Genomic DNA, 17,287 nt, shown 5'->3' with positions numbered 1-17,287 from the left:
AATATTAATAATAATAATAATAATAATAATAAAAATAATAATAATAATAATAATAATAATAATAATAATAACAACAACCACAACAACAACAATAATAATCAAATTAACCAAGCTTGGTTTCTACCAACTTGGCTAACCCCTATAAGGGGTATTCGAATTTCATTTTTAATGATTAAGTTTCATCTTAAGAATCTTCGACAGGTGACCCTCCAAGTTTGTATCGGGACGCCGATTCATTAAATAAAAATAAGTTCGTAATTGCGCTCTTAATTCGGCTGCCGAAGCAAAAAGATTATAACCAATAAAATCTGACCTCATTGATAACGAATTATTGGTTACTCATTAAAGTACAATAAATTGGCTACTCGGGTGGAAAAATTATTCCGACATTTTATATGACAGCTATCATTTCGACTGAAAAATTTTTTCCACTGAGCCTTGTATTGTGGCATCCTTTTTTGATTTATCAACACGCTTCAGCTTTTATTGGCGTTTGACAGTTGAATATTTTATTTAAATAAATGAGATCTGTGTAGATTAATTGGAATGAAATTGGCTGCAGGTTCGGTTTTTGCAAACACGCAATATATTGTTCATCGCTCAAATGATTTGTGGAACATATCCATTTGGCACCAGCTCGCTGCAGTTTTCTCATTCTCTTTAGCCTTTTCTTGCTTGCAACCCAGATGTTTGATCTACTAATTAAGACCCATAACATGTAGATTTTAACCAAATTACTTTTCACTTTCGGTAAGGTTGAGCACGGAATTGTTCTCTTCAGAAGCACCATTTTTTGATTTCCGTTGTTTATAGGAAATTCAAATGATAGTACCCAGACAGATTACCCGAAAAACAAATTTTGATGTCTTTTAGTTGCATTTCAAAATCTATTCTTTTGTTGTTTTGTTGTCCGGTAAGAAGAGTTTGCATTCTGTTTCTCTTCTTCGCAGACTGAATTGAACGCATTTAAATTCGGCAAGGTTGAATTTGAGGAGATTGTCTTTGCTCCATTTGATGACATGAATGATGTCAAATTGAAGTTTAATTTGTTTTTCCAATGATCATACAATTTCCTTTTAATCTGCATAAAAAGCATTGATTTATAAAAACATCAGGCAAGTCGTTAATGTAAACTGAAAAAAAAACACTGCAAAGATTGATACTTGTGGGCCAACGCTATGTACAGGACTGTAAGTTGATTTTTCGTCACACATGACTACTCACTGTTCCTTATTGGATAAATATGAAGCAAGAAACCTCAAGAACGAGTTGTCGAAACCAAAACGCCAAAGTATTGCAAGAATTATTTTGGAATTGAAAGTGTCGAAAGCTTTAGCGATATCAAGATAAACGCTAACTGGAAGCTTGTTTGCGACTAAAACTTTATAAAGATTATTGCAATAAATGAATTGCCAGAAATTATTATCAGTGATATCTATTCAGATAGACATTAAGAATACAATTAGTTGGGTAAAAAAAATTAGCTGATTTTCAATTTCAGAAATTTGCAGTAAATAAGATTATCGCAATAAATAAGAATTTCTCAATCGAATTTCTGAAGTTGAACTAATTGCGTTCTTAATTATATGATATCACAGAATCACCAATGGATATCACTGATTATAATTTCTAGCAAAACATTTATCTTCACAGGGAACACATAATACAGAAATTAAGCCTACATTTGCCCGTCCATTGTTGTTCTTCGGTCATATAAAGCATAATGAATCAATTGAAGCATAATTTTCAGAACAAACGAAGTGACCTTAAACGGCTCAATTTTACTGTTAAACAGACCGTTGGTGGGTAAAATCCATTCGCAATACTGGGATAAATCGTTATTGGCAGTTTACTTGCACGAAAAGCAAGGTTACAAACGTTAAATGAAAAGTAATACAGTTATGTCAAAACAACAAAAAATCAATGAAATGATATTTTAGATGTGTAGAACCGAAGATTTTAGCAACTTGGAAGTCATTCCAACAATAATTAACCACATTTCATGTTTCAACTTTGTCCTCGCGACCTCTATTTCTATATTGTATGTCATCGAGAATAAAATCTAATCGAAACCTTGAAATCATATGAACATCTATGACGGTTAAAAGTAAAACTTAACATTGGCGAAACATTTCCATGTTTCGTCCATAATCAATCTATAAATCTATAAATTTTCTAAAAAATCGATATTCTGAAAAATATTATCTTAATTTTATCTAAAACTATTGTAAGTTTTTTTGGTCTGCTTTTCGTATTAAATGTTTAATCTACAATCTATGTTCATACATTCAATGGAATTTTGTTAGGTATCCAATTGGCAGTCTCGGATAGTTTTGAGCAATTTTCCGAAATTGTGGATACTTTCTGGCAATTCTGGCTGAAATTCCTCTTTGCAGTGTGAAGTCGCTTGATACACAATGGGCTATTGGCATTGAGTATTGTTCACAATTTCCAGAAATTCGAATAAATTTTAATGCTTTTTTCCGAGAAATTGTGTTAATATTTGCGTTTTTTCTTGTTTTTGAACGGAGTGTAGGTGGTGTATGTTGCGGTGTCTGTAAACTAGTAGCTCCTCGTTGGTACTTCGTAATGCTAGCTTTCACCAGGTCGAGTTTAGTGTCTCTAGTAGGAAAGTGTTTTGGTAAGTATCTGTCGTGAACCTTTGACGCGGTGTTGCTACGTTGGATTGAATTGGAGAGGGAAGGAGTGATCCTGGCGGAGTGATTATTTGTGCCGGAGCCATGATTGCTGCTGGCGCGGCTGCAGGAATAACTAGTATTGGAGGCGCTGGTGCTGATAGAGGTACAGTTATTCGACCTAGAGAGGTTTTGGGTGTTTAAGGTGGTTTTTCTTCCTCTTTGTTGGAAATGTCAGTCATATCTAGGAGATAATCGTCGAAAAGCTCTGGCTCTCTTTTACAAATTTTTCTCCATGGGTCTGGTCTAATGTCCTGTGTCAAATAGTGTTGATGTCCTCTATGGCGTCCGGGAATTTGATAGGTTTCAATTGTATCCTGTCAACACATTGTGTAAAGTGAGTTCCAACTTTTCTTATGATGTAATCGGAATCCGGTAGAACTTTTTTGACACGGTACAATGGTAACAACAGTTGAACTGACTTACTAGCAAATTCGTTTTGAGCAGTGAGTTTTGGGTTAAGTAATAGACAGCATGAGTGAACTTGGATTGGTTTCGCTGCTGGTATCATAATAGTTCCTATAACGTTGATATGAATCAAATTTGTTTTCAATGAAAAGTCTTAATTTGTTTTCGGAAAAATTGTTCATCATCGATTCTTGAAGAGCTTCAAAATAGTCTGAATTTGCTTCAACTGCTTCCATAGTTTTGCGTGATATTCTGAGGTCAAGCGGTTTGACGGCCTCACGTCCATGAAAAACTGATGTTGGGAAACACCCAATAGAATTCTGGTATGAAGTGTTGTGAATGAAAACTGCTAGTGGCACGTACTTGTGCCAATCATTCCATTGATTGTCGGTATTGATTTTGAGGAATCTTTTGAGTGCTGCATGTGATCTTTCTACAGTTCCAATAGTTTGTGCGTGCTTCAATGATGCATGATTCAGCTTAATTTCAAGTAAACTTGTTAGTTCTTGCATTAGTTTTGATGTAAATGTGCTTCTGAGATCTGTTAAAATAGTTTGTGGTACATAGCTGTTATTGAAGAAAATCTTTACAAGCTCCCTGGCAACTGTATCAGCATTTCCATTTGTTAGGGGAACTGCAACGAGATATTTTGTAAAGACATCGATCCCGCTCAGGACGTATTTGTAGATTGGTGAGTTAAATGCTCCGAAAAGGTCTCTTTGGAGTTGATGTCCTGGGTAGGACTCTAAAGACGAAATTGGCTGTAAAGGTGGACGTAGTTGATTATCTTTGGCGCGTTTCAGTTGTAGGCAAGTGAGACAGTTCTTAATGAGATCGAGCAGATGCTCCGTAAATCCTGGATAATAGAATTGGCGTCGAAATTCTTGAATAACTTTTTGGATTCCTACATGTTCAGCTGTTTTCGAGTTGTGGAATCTATAAAGTACTTCCTTCCAAAACTTTTTCGGAAGACAGTAATGCTTATATAAGATCTGTCCTGTGTCATCGTAAAAAAAGTCGGTAAAGTGTTCCGTTTTCATTTACAATTCTTTTTTAACTGTTTGCAGTATTTTTCCCCTGCTTTTGATTCGTAAGTAAGATCCGGAGTTACCTGTTTTTCTCTCCATTCCCATACTTTTCTGAGATCTGGATCTTCCTTCTGATTTTAGGTCGAGAGTATCACTTCTTTCTGTTATATCCGTCAAAACATCGAGAGGATTCTCAAACTGTAATGCATTGATTTCTTGTCTTGTCAGTTTGAGAAGTCCCAAAATTTCATCCTTAGGTACATCCTTTAATTTTCCGAGGTATGCATCGTAGTCCAACTCCTTTCAGTTGTTCTATGAACTTTGGGTCATTCCTTTCTTCTTCAAAGATTTTGTCTATACTTGTAATAAGATTAAGAAATAAATCTGTTGATTTTTGCTGCTGTTCCGATCTGGAATTCTTTGATCTCTATCTTGTCAGAAAGTTTCAAAGAGCGGCTTGCTGTTCGGTCGGCTTGCATTCTTGACAGGAAGTCCGCTGCATAGTTGGCTCGTCCTGGGATATGGGCTATTACGAGGTTAAATGACAAAACTTTGTCCAGAAAGTTCCAAAGAGTTGGTGGTATCGTCTTTGACTGAAAAATTGTGTAAGACTTCTGTTGTCGGTAAGGACAGTAACTGGTTGGTTTGAACACCAAAGAAGTGTGCGAATTGGTCCAGCGCAAAGTATAATGCAAGAACTTCCTTATAATAGGTCGATAATTTTAGTTGATCTGTATTAAAGAGTTGTGATCCAAATAAGACTGGGGCGTACGTCTTCTTCTGTTCTGTAATGGTTGTTGGGACATAGTCTTCAACCATGATGACAAATACTGCGACATAATAGCTTGCATCACAAAGAAGAACGTGCTGTAGTCCAGGTTTCGGTAATCTTAGTGTCATTTTTGTTGCTTCAAATAAGTCCGTTTTGAGAGTTTTTAGCTTGTCCTTGTGTTCTTCATTCGTAGTTATTTTGGAATCTTTGCAAAGGAATTTGTAAAATGATATTAATTCTTCACTCAGGCTTGGTATATAGTTCTTGAAAAATTGTAGAAACCCAATGAGTCTTATCTTGTTTTGCAGTTTAGGGCAATCTAATTTTTTCTAGTTATTTTCCTACATGTTAAGAAACTTAGTTATTTTCTTCGCTTCGGGTAAAATTTCTGATGGTGTTATCATATAACCCAAGAAATTCATTGATTGTGTAGCAATTTCACATTTTTCGGGTGAAAGTTTTAATCCCGAACGTCGGATGCAGCTGAATATTTTCTTAAGTGTCGGTATAAGTTCCTCAAAGTTGTTGACTGCACATCCAATATCGTCCATGAATTGTGTACATATATCTGCTGCTAGACATGGATCAAGATAATGCCTGATGAATGAGCTGAACCCAGTGACTGATTTTACTAATTCTTGTGCTAAACATTTGTAAGCATAGGTTCTTGATGAAAAATTGAACGCTAGTGACTGGACAGAAAGATCGTCTGCCATTTGGACCCAATGGTAAGCTTGTCAACAATCCAACTTGGTAAACAGTGTTTTCCCCGCAAAGTGGTTGGTTGAATTAGCTTTGTTAGATATGGGAAGTTAGCATTGACGTAGATCGATCAATATACGTAGTTTTCCTGATTCTTTTCTATGCGCGAACAACGGACTAGTATATTTGGATTGTGACAAGGCTGTAATCAAGCCATAGTAGTGCATTAGTACCAATTCAACATGGAGCTCATCTCGAAGGTGTATTGATGTCGGTGGTCCTTGGACGTACAAAGGAAGTTGGTTTTCTGGCGTTAGCTTTACTTTTAACTCGGTATTGTAGCCAACATCGAAACGATGTTTTGCGAAGATGTCATGAAATTCTATCAACAGTTGTTCGACTTGTTCCTTTTGCTCCTTAGTTAAGGCCAAACTTTCCCATGGAAATTTCTGTAAAATTTTTTGTTGGTCCTCATTGCTTTGTTGTGGGTTTAATTTTTCTGCTTCTTTTAATTTTAAGATTTGATCGTAGATTTCTCGTTGTAACGGTAGTAATTGGTCTGGATCTTCGCACGTTTCTGGTGTTGGAAACAATAACTTGCTGTATTCTGGTCCTGGTCGCGACGGTTGGGCATCTTGTTGGCAGAAATCCTGAATGAGTTGATTGATCTGTGGAATTGTTCCATCTTCACTCTGTTGCTTTGCTAGCGAATTTAATTCAGGTTCTATTAGTATTAATTTTTCCGCTTGCTTGGTTGTCAAAATTGAAAATCTTCCATCTGCTGTTGCGGTTGGTGACGTTATTGGATGGTCTGTTATGTTGATCGCTCATATGAATAAGTTATTTTTGGTACCAACTGTACATAGGGAAGAAGTGAATGCAATGTCAGTTTCTCTTTCGAGTGTTTCGTTTGGTATTATTATTCCACTTCGTTGCTGCAACGGCTCAACTGTAGTTTGTAGTTTACATTCCAGGATTGTATGCTGATTCGGCATCAGAGCTGTTTTCTTCGCTGTATAAATTGGGATTTTGGTCTGTCGTATTGTTCTGCGTGGTTCGTTGTATGTTTTAATCTCGTTTATCTGCACAGTTCAATCGTCGAATTGTAAAATTTTTTGCTGGGTTAACTGTTATATCGTGTTTTTTTTGAAAAAAAGGTTTCCTAGTATAATGGAATTTGCTGTAGGTAAGACAAGAAACGATTCGGATAATTGTCGGTGTGCCATTAAAAATATTATTTGTACTTGGCTTTGGACATTGACTGTTTGACCACCTGCCATTCGTACTTGGTTCCATTCTTTTTTTTTTCATTGCTGGATTGAATTTGGACTGTTTTGTCAGCTTTCAGATCCTCGAGGGTTCCTCTGCTGATAACGTCAGCGCAGGCAACGGTATCAATAATTGCTTTTCTACTCAAATTATGCGAGAACTTCAATTTAATGCATGACAAAGTGCTTCCTTTTAATGAAGAGACGATATTCAGTTCAAGGATGTCTTTGTTGTTATCTGCTTTTGTTTGTTTGCGGTTTTGATTATTGAGTGGCGTAATTAGTTTTTTGCTTGAGGCTGAAATAGAAGAGAGGTTCCTCCGGTATTTGATCTTTCTCTTTGGGAACAATGGCTAGCTTTGTGGTTTGGGTATTAACAGGTATAGCAAAAGATTTTGCTGGACTGGGTGACGGCAAAAGGATGGACTATTGGGTAATTGTATATCAAATTGTGGATGTTTGCTGTTGTCCTTGCGGTTGTTGGGGTTGGTACAATCGGTACTGTGGGGGTTTTCTCCATCTGGTTTAGAAATTCCTCGGATTTTGATGTCCGTATCTATTTGAACAACAGTTGCCTCTGTATGAATTTGGCATTGGAAATCATGCTCTTTGTGGTGCAAAGTTTCGATAATTTTGATAGCTACTGCTTTGTTATTGGTAGAACGGTTGTTGCTGCGTTGTTTGGCTTGGGTCACTTGTGTAGTTTGATGATGACTGCGCCTGATTGTTACTCTCGTTGCTCTTCAATCGTTCATCTACTGACTGAAGACGTCTCTCAATGGACTCCTGATTCGCTGTTAACTTGGACAGTGCATTGATTAGATTATCGGAGACTGTCGTGCTCACTTCATTGAAACCATCTTCAGGTTAGTCATCTTTGCGACACATCTCTCGAATTGTCATTTGTTGCCTGGCTAAAGTACAAAGTTCTTGAAAGGTTGCATTTACTGGCTGTTCACTGATTTTTTAACAAAGTAATCCTGGCATTGCTTTGACAAAGATCCTTTTGACTTCATTTTTGTAATCTTCAGCTGCTTGTAGTCGTTCTGCTCGTGCTGCCATTTCACTGTCAAATCGTGTCTGCTCTGCTGCAGCTGGTCCTGGATCGAGTCCCGCAAGCCTTAGGGGCGCTACTTCTGGTAAATTCGGTGCTGGATATGCGCGTTGTCCTTTTGTCTGCAATGCTACCAAGAAGTTTTTCGGTGTGTCGTTCTTCGGGTCGAATTTCTGTTGCTCTAGTTTTAATAAATGAACTTCTTGTAGTTGACCGTTACAAAAAATGATTCGGAAGAGCATCAAGACAAATTTCCACGTTAGCTCTTGTGGCAGCTGCTGGAGTAAGAAAAACCGTAATGCTGCGTCTCTCAAGTGTAGTTGCAAGAAGTTCGGTTGTTGGGCTGCTGGGACGGCAGCAACACCAATTATCCCACGGAAAAGCTGTTCGAACTCTCTGAAGTTTTCGTTTTCAGTTCCTTTGTAGGGTTCTATCGTTATCTGGGCGTTTGCTGCCATGTATGAATATTATTTTAGCTGCAGTTATTACTTATGGTAATAGAAACTGCACAAATTAAATGAATGAGGAAGGATGATTAAAGAATTCACTATTACTTTGTTGGTCGGTTTCAGCATTCCAAATGATTAAAACTCTATCATTAATATCATTTTGGGCTAAAATGACAATAGATTTGTTTAGATCTGAGGCAAAGATACTAACACATTCGGTCTTAAAGAAATTGTTTTGGTAATCGCTATATATGAGTGTGTTTGCATTGATAAATTCATCATAAATCCTTGAGTATCTACAGCTTTTGACGACTTGTAGCATATAGTTATTATAATTATTGCTGAAGGGCATGAGTGGACAAAGGATGGCTTTAAGGTCGAATATTGCTCTAGTACGTTTTTGGAGTATGATTTAATTAAATCAAAAGCGCCAGTTTCATGAAGTTTTGACTTACACTTCGAGTTTCTGTTAGACAAACCTGAGAAGGTTGAGATTGTGTTTCTGGCTTCCTCAAAGCAATACCACTATCCACTTTGTAGTTGGAGATGAAGGGCTGGTAACACCACACGAGTTTTCTAGACCGCTTGTCCAGTGCTGCTGTCACTAACGTCAGTTGTTATTTTGTTGGGATATAAAAAGATGATAACATTGTAGTGTTGGTTCATTCGTAGATAAATTCGAATCCAAGGTTCTCAATATCAACAGAAGCTTCTAGCTGAATTTCTTCTAACATATTCGAATAATCTTCATGATTGGCAAAGAATTTAATGCTAATGAGTCGTTGTACATAATTTTCTGTCTATGCTAAGAATGCAATTAAAAAACTACTTTCATTAACAAATACTGATTGGATTTCGGCCGAAGCGTTGGGTATGTGTGGGTTTCCAAACATTAATAAATTTGGGACGTCTTCTAATTTAATAATATTTGCGTTAGAATGTAGGAAATCAAAAAGCTGTTGAAAGTTAAACATAACGAAGGCAAATTTTACTTGTTTTTAAGAACTTAATGTTTAAAGGGAGAAATGAGTAAAAGTATAAACAAAATATATTCAACAAACCAGAAATATCAGAGAAAAGTTGATTGTTCAAGATAGAAAGTAACTTTAGACTGTTTTTTCAATCCTGTCGCCATGTGATATACTTTTCTGTTAGTTATCTGTGTTGCAATTATCTTTAAAATTTAGATTTTCCCAATACACGTTTTATCTTATTTCAAAATCTGATTGATGTTTAGCAGTCTTATCTTCGATGCGCAGGTCTACATTCTTGGTTTAAGAAACAACTTTGCAATAATGAATTTAAGATACTGGCTTTCACTAGTAACCTCGGTCTTGTGATTATACAGAATTCTTCCTGATATTTACATCATATTTGTTGTTCATTGAAACTTTAAACATTCTGAAGAGGTTTTATATCATAAAGGGTTACAATTCGAGGTTAATATTCAAATCAGTCAAATATACTTTAGATCATTCTAATTATCAAGGATTTCAAATATTGTGTGTACAATATAGCAAACAAATATATAAATGTGAAGGCTAATAAGGTAAACAAGTTGAACTAAACAATAGATAGTTTGAGCTTTTGACATCTAGATATAATTTAGGTATGTCACAATTTTCAAATTTTTGACAAGAGTCAAAATTTTCAAAAAGACGCGATATGTGAACTCGTTTAATTGAATTTAATTTAGGTAGCTTTGATGGTTACCTACGCCAACCTCTAAATTGTGTAAACCTGAATCCAAAAATATGATTTTATCAATATTTATGTTTGATGAATTACATTAAACAGAGGAGCTTACGATTTCAGTAGGATTGGGTAGCTTCTCGAAGGACAAGTAGTCTGAGACAAAGATGGAGGCCTGGTCATAATCCCAGAGCACTTTGTAAGGTAGAAGGGTAGGCCGAACAGTCAGACAGACAAACTTCTAAACAAACTATAAGTTATGGCTGTATTTGTTAATTTTGGAATTGCATATAGACCTTCGGTGAAATAGTTGGAATAAATGTGGCGCATATTTCTCTGTTCATAAAATTGCGTTTTCAAAATACCAATCATAATTCAAAAAAAGTATGAATTTTCAATCCATGCAGACTCCCGAGTTCACTTCATTTCTCTGTTGTCGGGAAAATCCGTGGGTTCACTCATCTTCAGATAGAAGAGTTAACAAAGAGAACCATCAACAATAAAAACACCATAACACCAAATCCTATCTGAGGCAAACAATTGGATGAAGGCTTCCAAAATTTGGATAAGTCAATTTACCTGTAGCAGGATGGATCCAACTCAATTTACAAATTTTTGTAGACGAAATCAGAAAAAAACGAGAAAAAATTTGGATATAAAAATCTCGTGATATCTGGTTTTGTTGAAATCCTTTTCAATGGTAAACTAAACAAGCAATTAGCAACGCAAGTTAAATTTATTTACTACAAAGACATTCTGATCAGGACTAGTTTGTCGGGGTGGGGGGCGGGGTGGATGCTGTTTTTCAAGTTCTGACCCCCTACGTACTTGTACTCCAGCTTCGTTAAGAGGGGAGAGAAGGAGCGGCTTCCTGTCTCTGTACAGATGGACATACTGTCTTCTGAAGTTCTCCGCATACTCGTTTATCAGCTCTTCTTTCTCACTGTTGCTTCTGTATGAGGCTGCCAATTCCTTCACTCTCACACCCTCCGGGGGCTTGCTACAAAAGCAAAACATAACCGACTAACGTCGGGCGAATTGCTATCAAACGACCGACGAGCGGTTGGCTTCGGTACTAGCCAGCTGGGGTTTAGGGATACTAGCATCAAAGGACGACCGGCGTGTGCGTGGAGGGGTCGGGTCAAGCGATTTGGGTAGGGGTGGGGGGGTGCGGGTGACTGAGGGGGTCAAACTTTTAAGATTACGAACCGCCCTTGACACCATGAAATTGTCTCCTCAAAACAGTTTTGGTGAATCGCATTCTTAAAGTATAGTATGGAAGACCACAGGACTTCGTTTGAGAGCAATTAATCAGAAAGCTAACAAAAACCGCGACGAAACATCGAAGACGAGCTAAAAAAAATAGTTTAGAAGTCATTTATGATTTTGAGCTGAAATTTGCAGTTAATATGCATACAGCGATTACCATTATTCTATGATAACGAAACCAAATTTTGAATTTAAAACAACCAAAAGATAAATTAAAACTCAGTGAGTGACTAACGTATAACTTTAGAACTTTGTAGAATGTTCAGAAAATGTCCGAAAATCAAGGAAAAAATTATTTAAAAAATAGCTTTAAAATGATTCTTTGCTAATCAAGATGAGTATAAATCACAGATTATTACGACTGCAATTTAACAGAATTTTTGACATTCTTTAGAGGGGAGAGTTCCCAGAGTTCATTAAAATTGGAACAAAAGGGATAATTTTAATTAAAAAATTGATAATAAACAACAGTAGTTTTTGGATTTCTTAACTTGGAAAAAGTGTTTCGCAGTTTTTGAAGAATGAGCATATCAGTTTTTATAATTACCTCGACATTATGAAGAAATCTCGCAATTGGTCAACTAACCAATAATGAAAAAAATGGACTCTCAGAAAAAATTAAAGGTTCTGCATTTCTACGAAAAAGCTCTATCAATTTAACAGTAGGCATACCAGACTCCATAGCTAAGTACACAAAAAAATCCTTGTTACATAATTAGGATTATGACCGACTAACGTCCAAAAAATTGCTCTCGAACAGCTAGTGCGCACCTCAGTTCAGCTGCTGACACATGAGAATGAGCGAGAAATTAAGATCTCACAAAACAAAAAAGTCAAGGGTGCAAAGGTCACTCGAAAGTCAAAATGGTCGAAACAAAATTTTGAATACAAAATATTTTCAATAATTGCCTCAATTTTTGTTCGAGAGCAATTAAAATAATTCCTTTTTTAAACAAACTTATTATTTTAAGTTTTGAAAAAAATCCAAAAGTTGCACTGGCAAAGTAATAAGGCCTAAAGCTGTGATTTGCTATAACAATGACTGAAGATAATTGACATCAGGGAAAACTTTCACAAAAATTCAGTTGATTGCTTCTTTCTTGTAAACAAAAACTATGACTAAAAGCTATTTGTGCACCAAGGACATGGGAAAATAGGATAGCGCTATGAAAGGGGTTGGGTCTTCAGATATTTGAAAAAATCAGGCCTAAAAAAGGTTTGGCACGCAAATGAAGGGAAGAGGAGATACTTTTACAAACGCATTTTTAGCGTTTCATGCTCTTGTAAAATTATATTGAAATGCATTTTCTGCTAAAGAAAGCGTGGTTGCCAAATATCATTCCATTTAGCAAAAAAAAGACAGCGGAAAACTTATCAGAAAACCCGACTTGCAGATTTGGCGAAAAATTAAGAAAAGGCAAGACTAACTAAAGGATCTTCACAACTTTTATTTTGTTCACTATCGGGTAGCTTGACCACGCAAAACAAAACAAATCATTAAGAATTGTGAGAAAACAAACAGAGGTGATAACAGAGGTAAAAAAACAGAGGTAAAAAAACAGAGTGCAGACAGAGGTAAAAAAACAGAGGTTAAAAAAACAGAGTGCAGAGAGAGGTGATAAAAACAGAGGTGATAACAGAGGTAAAAAAGTGGGAACATTAAGAAGCGTTGAGCCGTCCTTCATGAACAATGGCAAACGACTAATTTCGACATTTTTTTCACATCACCCATTTCTTCTCATTACGTGTACTCACATACTGTCACGCCCCTATTTCGTTCCTTATAGTTTCGTGATGATATTCCTTAAATATCCATAAATAAGTGCTATAATTTAGTTCATATTCAGTTAGTTTCAAGGCCACATATAGCCAGTATTTCCATCTAGGCCTGTAACCCCTAATTTGTTTATGTTTATGAAAAACAACCGCAGATTGACAGTTTTACTAGCAAACACTTCAAGTGCCTAAAAGCCTCAATATTTACTTTTTTGAGTTTCTTGATGATAAATTCACATAATCAGTAAATAACTTCATGAGAGATTATGTACTTGGTGAAGTAATTATTCTGATAAAGTAGGTGCTAATACGGAATTGTATATGTACTGAACAAACATCAAGAGAAGTACAAAAGCCGGAAATCGCCCTACTTGAAAATCAGTAAATATTTGCGAAGGACCAATACAACTCAAGACACAACCCTGCGGAACCCACTATCACCAGAACACCGGAGAACCAGCCTAACAATCAGTTGCCTAACATCTTGTTAAACTTGATAAAAACTTGAGAAACTTCTTGCTAAATTTATTGATTAATTATTGCCAAAACAATTAAAGATTGAACTGGAAAATCCTTATAAAACTCTAAGTTACACGAGGCCTCTACAGAGCAGAATAACTCTGAGAAAAGCTATTAGATACAAGGCAAACCAGTGGATATATCGCGCATCCGAACCGCTCAATAAAAGACTATTACTAGCTAATTTTGTTTCAAAATATATCTGCTAAAAACCGCACTGTGAAACACCAAATAAGTCCTTGTAAAATGCCAATTATCCGAGTTAATTACTCCTAATATAAACCTCAATAACACCACGAGGAACACTATTAAAATCAGTGCGTAACACATACTGAAAGAGAAAAGTGTAGCAAATTCGAAAAGACAAATGAATTTTTCAAAATGATATCTTCCAGCCTCAGTGGATTTTATGAAATTAACAGGTAAATTTGTTAAAATTTGTCAAAGTTTAAATTGTTTAACCTGCAAGTTCACTTTCAATTTAAAAGGAGCGTTACTCAATATCCTAAATCGCAACAAAATCTCCTGCTTTCTTCTGAATCCCTAAAATGTTCTCCTTCCATTTTCACACTGATATCCGTTATGATCGCACGATTGTTATTGTTCCGATCCACGTTAATATGCTCAACTGTATTTTTTGTTCAGTCAATTTTCGCCGATCGATATATTCATCGTGCAGAGTTGTGAATGGTATAATTGGAAAACTTGTCAGGAATAGAATATAAAATTAAAAAGATTGTTTCGAATTTCGCCTCTTCCAAGGAGTTTAAATTTTTGTGAACGTTAGGCTCACTTCCGTTGTTTTGTTCACATTTTCGTAATTTTTACCAAAACTTCGATCGATTTTGCCAAAAATACGATAAGATTGTAAAAAACCAGTGTAATTGGTTTTGCGCTTAAAGATAGAAAGACATTTGCTGCATTGTTGAAACCAATTTTTGGCAAAAATTTTGCATAAATTTTTGACAATTCTGCATATTTTATTCTCTTTTTTTGTATTTTTCATCAAAAAAGGCGCCAAATATGCATCCTTAGCCCACTTTGTCACAATTAAACGGTAGTTCAGACAAACAAATTGCTGACAAGGTTTTTACCACCGGTTCCTAAGAAAGTGTTCAGGAACTAACAAATTGCGGATTTCGCTATTTTAAACATATATTTTCGTTTGCCAAAATATTTACTCAGCAATTATTTCGGGCAATGATTTTTTTAACAGCCGTGCATTGATAGCAAAGCCAGTTCTGTCTGATCGTTAATTTGCGCAATGAAACAGGATTCGTTTTTTATTTTGGCTGGATCTGTCTTTTCAAAAGAATAATTACAGAAATAAAGAAAAGTCTGTTTTTACTAGAGATTCAATTAATGGGAGGTCCAATTGGTGTTCAAATGAGGCCCACTGAATTAATATTGTGGTTTCTGAGTAAAGCTCATGACAAAGTTTTAATGGCTCTGACAAAGTGTTTCTGTAAATTTTTAATGAATTCTTGAATTTTGACAGCATTTGTTTTTTTTGTATTAAGACTGATCAAAACTAACGAAAGATCTTGATCAGTGTCTAATGCCTTCAGTTGATACCTAATGGTACCTTGATAATAAAATTCAATAATATTGACAATATAATTCGGTAATGGTTTTCCGCTAATATAATTGGACAATGTCGCTAATACAAATTGATACAATTCGATAATTCAAATTACGGTTAAAACAATTATTTGTTTTAATGGACAAGATGTGTTAGCAAAAAACAGTATTGGTCTAGTTCTGGAGTTTTACAATTAAGAAATTTTTCGTATTTTAATAGGGCGCCGTCCTTTTTTAAAAATATTTTTGCTTTCTTTCTTTTTATATTAATTAAAGACCAGAATATGATTTCAAGTCAGAGCCCCATTATCGATAAATTACTAATACAATTTCACATGCAAATGAAAGCCAAAAAACGTAAATTACAATTTCAACAGTTTCATGGTTTTTGGCTTCAGCGCCGTGTTTGCGGAAAATTGCTTGAAATTTTAAGTTCCCCCTGTATTTGTGGTATTTTGTAGTCTTTTGACGTAGTCTCAGTAAGGAACGTCGAAAATTTACGGTTGTTATGACTTGTGAAATCAAAATGGTTTTAAAAAATTACGGGTTTTTGTCAGATATGCCACTTTCATCTGATTGCTGCCAACTTGTAGAGTAGTCCCATCAAAGAGAAAAGTCTTATTGTTTTTCAAGTGATATAGTCTTCACTGCTGTTTTATGATTTAAATAATGCCTTTTGGCTTTGACACTAAATGTTTTCAAGATTTTTTTTAGACATTTTCCAATTTCTTTAGGCTCTTTTTCACTTTCCTGGCAGATTATCACAGTATTGAAAAATTGCATATCAAATTAAAGGCACTGAAAGAAGGCGAAATTGATCATACTTAATATTTTTAGTGAATAGATTATAATTTAAAGGGCTTCGACACCATTCTCTCAAAAAATATAATTGACTTTTCAATTTTTGTCTGTGTTTGTTCTTTTTGTAGTTATTTGACATTCTGGACAATGACACGTCTCAATGACATCCTATGGAGGTATTAGGGAAGCAATTTAATGATTTCAGTTGATAGCTAATGGTTTTCGTGACTTTGAAAATAATTGTTTTCAAAAAGTATGAACGTATTTTTTAACTTTGCCAAATTTGTTTGCCTACATGTTAAACAAACGAAAGGTAGATCTCATATATTCTCTGTTCCAAAATAATTATGTTGTGTATTACAAGAAGAACGACTTACAAGGGCTTTTTGGATTCAACCACTAAAACTCTCTTTGCGGGTTCAATTGTCGAATTTTCTTTAACGGCATTTCCGTTTTCATCCACCTCCACTTGGCCTTCTGACTTTTCGTGTAACGTATTTTCTGCTGTTTGATTGGAAGGATCCACCATATCTATATCTATAAACAAACATGTAAATAAACTAACAAATTTTTAAAATTTTTATGTTTTTAAGAAACTTATTCTCACCAAAATTTCTGGACAATCTCATGACATTTCTAGACGTTATTTTGCAATTTTCGTTCGCAACAATTATTAGACATTTCATGTATATGGGGCTGATATTACAGACATTGGGAATTCAAAATCAGAAAAAAGGTAAACATAACTGGTTTCCGAAACTGGGGTGTGTCTTTTACAAATAATTCTAATAGTTGCAAAAAATTGAAACTATTAAATGCATTTTTGAATCGAAAGTCTCATTAAGTGCATTTGAGGACAAACACAACAGGCTGCAAATGACAAACGATACATCCAATTTGATTAAGCTCAATTCGATTCGTTATTTGGGGACCCATATCACTTTTGAACAAAATTATCTATACATCTTCATTCAGAACTGTTTTCATTCCAAAAAATAAAAATAATTTTCCACGACAATAATTTTTCAGGCTGCAAACAAAGCAGTCTCACATATTTGATTGACTGACAGGGCAAGCTTAAAAAACCATCAAAGAAGTCCCTCTCACACAAAATAATTATACTGAACCGCCTTAATAGTAGGCGCCTCATTAGGTTAGCAGCCGTTGACCTCATTATTGGGTTCTCATTACCGGACTTGATCCCACAATTCATAAAATTACAACTTCATATTATGGAGTGTATGAAAAGTTGTAGTCATAGAACTTCCTAGA

General features: G+C 35.4%; 1 protein-coding gene across 1 annotated transcript in view; it reads right to left on the bottom strand.

Annotated features, from left to right (window-relative positions):
• The window catches only part of LOC142340036 (dynein regulatory complex subunit 7-like), a 282,610-nt gene extending 266,060 nt beyond the window's left edge, over window positions 1–16,550 (bottom strand). The window contains exons 1-3 of the mRNA XM_075390439.1: window positions 16,393–16,550; window positions 10,898–11,069; window positions 10,185–10,310 (exon numbers count right to left, since the gene is read on the bottom strand). Coding sequence (XP_075246554.1) covers window positions 10,185–10,310; window positions 10,898–11,069; window positions 16,393–16,544 — 450 coding nt within the window. The 5' untranslated portion in view covers window positions 16,545–16,550. The remainder of the gene's footprint in view (window positions 1–10,184; window positions 10,311–10,897; window positions 11,070–16,392) is intronic.
• Between the last annotated feature and the right edge of the window lie 737 nt (window positions 16,551–17,287).

Source organism: Convolutriloba macropyga, chromosome 1, assembly GCF_964194025.1.
Source record: "Convolutriloba macropyga chromosome 1, txConMacr16.3, whole genome shotgun sequence".
Taxonomy (NCBI): domain Eukaryota; kingdom Metazoa; phylum Xenacoelomorpha; order Acoela; family Convolutidae; genus Convolutriloba; species Convolutriloba macropyga.
This window is presented reverse-complemented; position numbering and strand designations above follow the sequence as displayed.